General features: G+C 62.1%; 1 protein-coding gene across 1 annotated transcript; it reads right to left on the bottom strand.

Moving 5' to 3' along the window:
• Nucleotides 1-391: 391 nt before the first annotated feature.
• Nucleotides 392-2,119, bottom strand: EMH_0060200 (uncharacterized protein; the record flags this gene model as incomplete). The annotated part of the gene is given in 2 exon segments (XM_013497768.1): nucleotides 392-451; nucleotides 455-2,119. Coding segments are annotated over 2 exon segments (1,725 nt in total).
• Between the last annotated feature and the right edge of the window lie 43 nt (nucleotides 2,120-2,162).

The raw sequence follows: 2,162 nt of genomic DNA, 5'->3' as shown, positions 1-2,162 counted from the left end.
AGCAACAGGTGCTGCAGCAGTTGCTGCTGCTGCTGCTGCTGCTGCTGCTGCATCCTTTCTTCTCCCTCTTGCGGTGTATGTACACCCCAAACCCTGAGCTAGCTGCATGCGTCGCCAGTTAGCTACGTTCTTTGCCCGCTGCCACGCGTGCTGCAGCAGCAGCAACCTGCCTACCTCACCTAGTCTAGCTTTTTTTTTGCTGCTGCTCTTGCTGCTGCTGCTGCTGCTGCTGCTGTTGCTGCTGCTGCTAACACCACCAAGAGCAGCAGCAGCAGCAGCAGAACCATCTGTTGCATCCAGCAGCAGCAGCAGCAATGAAGGCTTACTCACGCTGCAGCTGCCTGCTGCTCTCGCCACACGCCGCAGCAGCCGTCTATACAGCCGGGGGACCTCAGACCGCTCCAGCACAGACAGCTGGCTCTTCCTGCTGCTGCTGCTGCTGCTGCTGCTGNCTGCTGCTGCTGCTGCTGCTGCTGCTGTTGCTGCTGCTGCTGCTGCTGCTGCTGCTGTCATTGTTGTTTGTATTTTCATTGTTTTCTGCTGCGACACCTCTGCTGCTCCTCCGAGCACCCCCTGGGGGATGTCGCCTCTGGAGTTCACTGCTACTGCTGCTGCTGCAGCTGCTGCTGCTGCTGCTGCTGCTGCTGCTGGCGCTGCTGCTGCTGCTGCTGCGGCTGTCTGCCGCACCCCGACGCTGCGATGCACCGGCAGGCGCTGCCGCTCCCACTTGTGGAGAACTGCTGCTGTTGCTGCTGCTACTCCTACCACTGTTGCTGCTGCTGCTGCTGCTACTACCGCTGCTGCTGCTGCTGCTGCTGCTGCTGCTGCTGTGTAGTCCCAGCAGGCGCCGCGTTGGCCGCAACAAAGCAGAGCCGATGCCGCTGCTGCGGGCTGAGAGGGCCCCCAGCAAGCTGCTGCCCCAGAACATACCCCCAGCAGCAGCAGCAGGAGCAGCAGCAGCAGCAGCAGGAGAAGCAGCAGCAGCAGCAGCAGCAGGTGCTGCGCTTGCTGCTTCTCGCCTTAACTGTCCTGCACCGTCTCTGCTTTTGTTGCTGCTGGGTGTTGCTGCGCAGCGACAAGCAGCAGCAGCAGCAGCAGCAGCAGCAGCAGGGGCAGGCTCTGCAGCACCTCCAGCGCTAACAGCACTAACAGCAGCAGAAGTAGCAGCAGCAGCAGCAGCAGCAGCAGCAGCAGGACGCCTAGAAGGTCTGTATACAACACCCGCCCAGGAGCGGCCTGCTGCCTGCCGCGGCTGTGCTGCTGCCTTCCACCTGCTGCGCCACCCACCAGCAGCAGCAGCAGCAGCAGCAGCAGGTGCTGCTGCTGCTGCTCGTGTTGCTGCCGTTGCTGCTCCTGCTGCTGCAGATGTAGGCGTAGGCGGAGACCCTGTGCAGCCGGCAGCGCTGTTCGCCCAATCTCGCTGCTGCTGCTGTTGCTGCTGCTGCTGCTGCTGCAGCAACTGCTCCTGCTGCTCCTGTTGCTTTATTCTGGGGCCTTGCTGCTGCTCACTTGGCTGCAGCAGCTGCAGCTGCTTTTGCTGCTGCTGTCCTTGTTGTTGCTGCTGTTTTTGCCTCCCCGCGCTGGCGGGCTGCTGATTCTGCTGCTGCTGCTGCTGCTGCTGCTGCTGCTGCTGTTGCTGCTGCTGCTGGCGCCGTCTTTTGGGGGGTGGCAACTCCTCAGGTGCAGCAGCAGCAGGCCGTTGGCGTGGAGATATTGCTGCTGCTGCTGCTGCTGTTGCTGTTTCTGCTGCAGTTGCTGCTGCTGCAGTTGCTGCAACAGCTGCTGCTGCGGCGCTGCGGAGAGCAGCTGCGCGAGCCCTTACTGCAGCAACAGGGGATGACACCGCCCCTGTTGCTGTTGCTGCTGCTGCTGCTGTTGGTGCTGCTGCTGCTGCTGCTGCTGCTGCTGCTGCTGGTGTGGGTGCTGCCGTCGCTGCTGCTGCTGCTGCTGCTGCTGCAGCTGTTAATCGCCTACGCGCCTGGCGTGAAGCAATAGGAAGAGTAATTGCTGTCTTCTCTTCTGCTGCTGCTGCTGCTGCTGCTGTTGTTGTTCTAGCTGCAGCAGCAGCAGCAGCAGCAGCAGCAGCACTGCTGAGTTTGCTGGGGGGCAGCTGCAGCATCGGCGCCTCGGGCTGTGTTGCTGCTGCATCGAAGCCAACGCGT

The sequence above is a fragment of the Eimeria mitis genome, genomic scaffold (genome assembly GCF_000499745.2).
Source record: "Eimeria mitis Houghton genomic scaffold, Emh_scaff2910, whole genome shotgun sequence".
Classification (NCBI taxonomy): domain Eukaryota; phylum Apicomplexa; class Conoidasida; order Eucoccidiorida; family Eimeriidae; genus Eimeria; species Eimeria mitis.
Note: the sequence above shows the minus strand (reverse complement) of the source record. Positions and strands in the feature narration are given on the sequence as shown.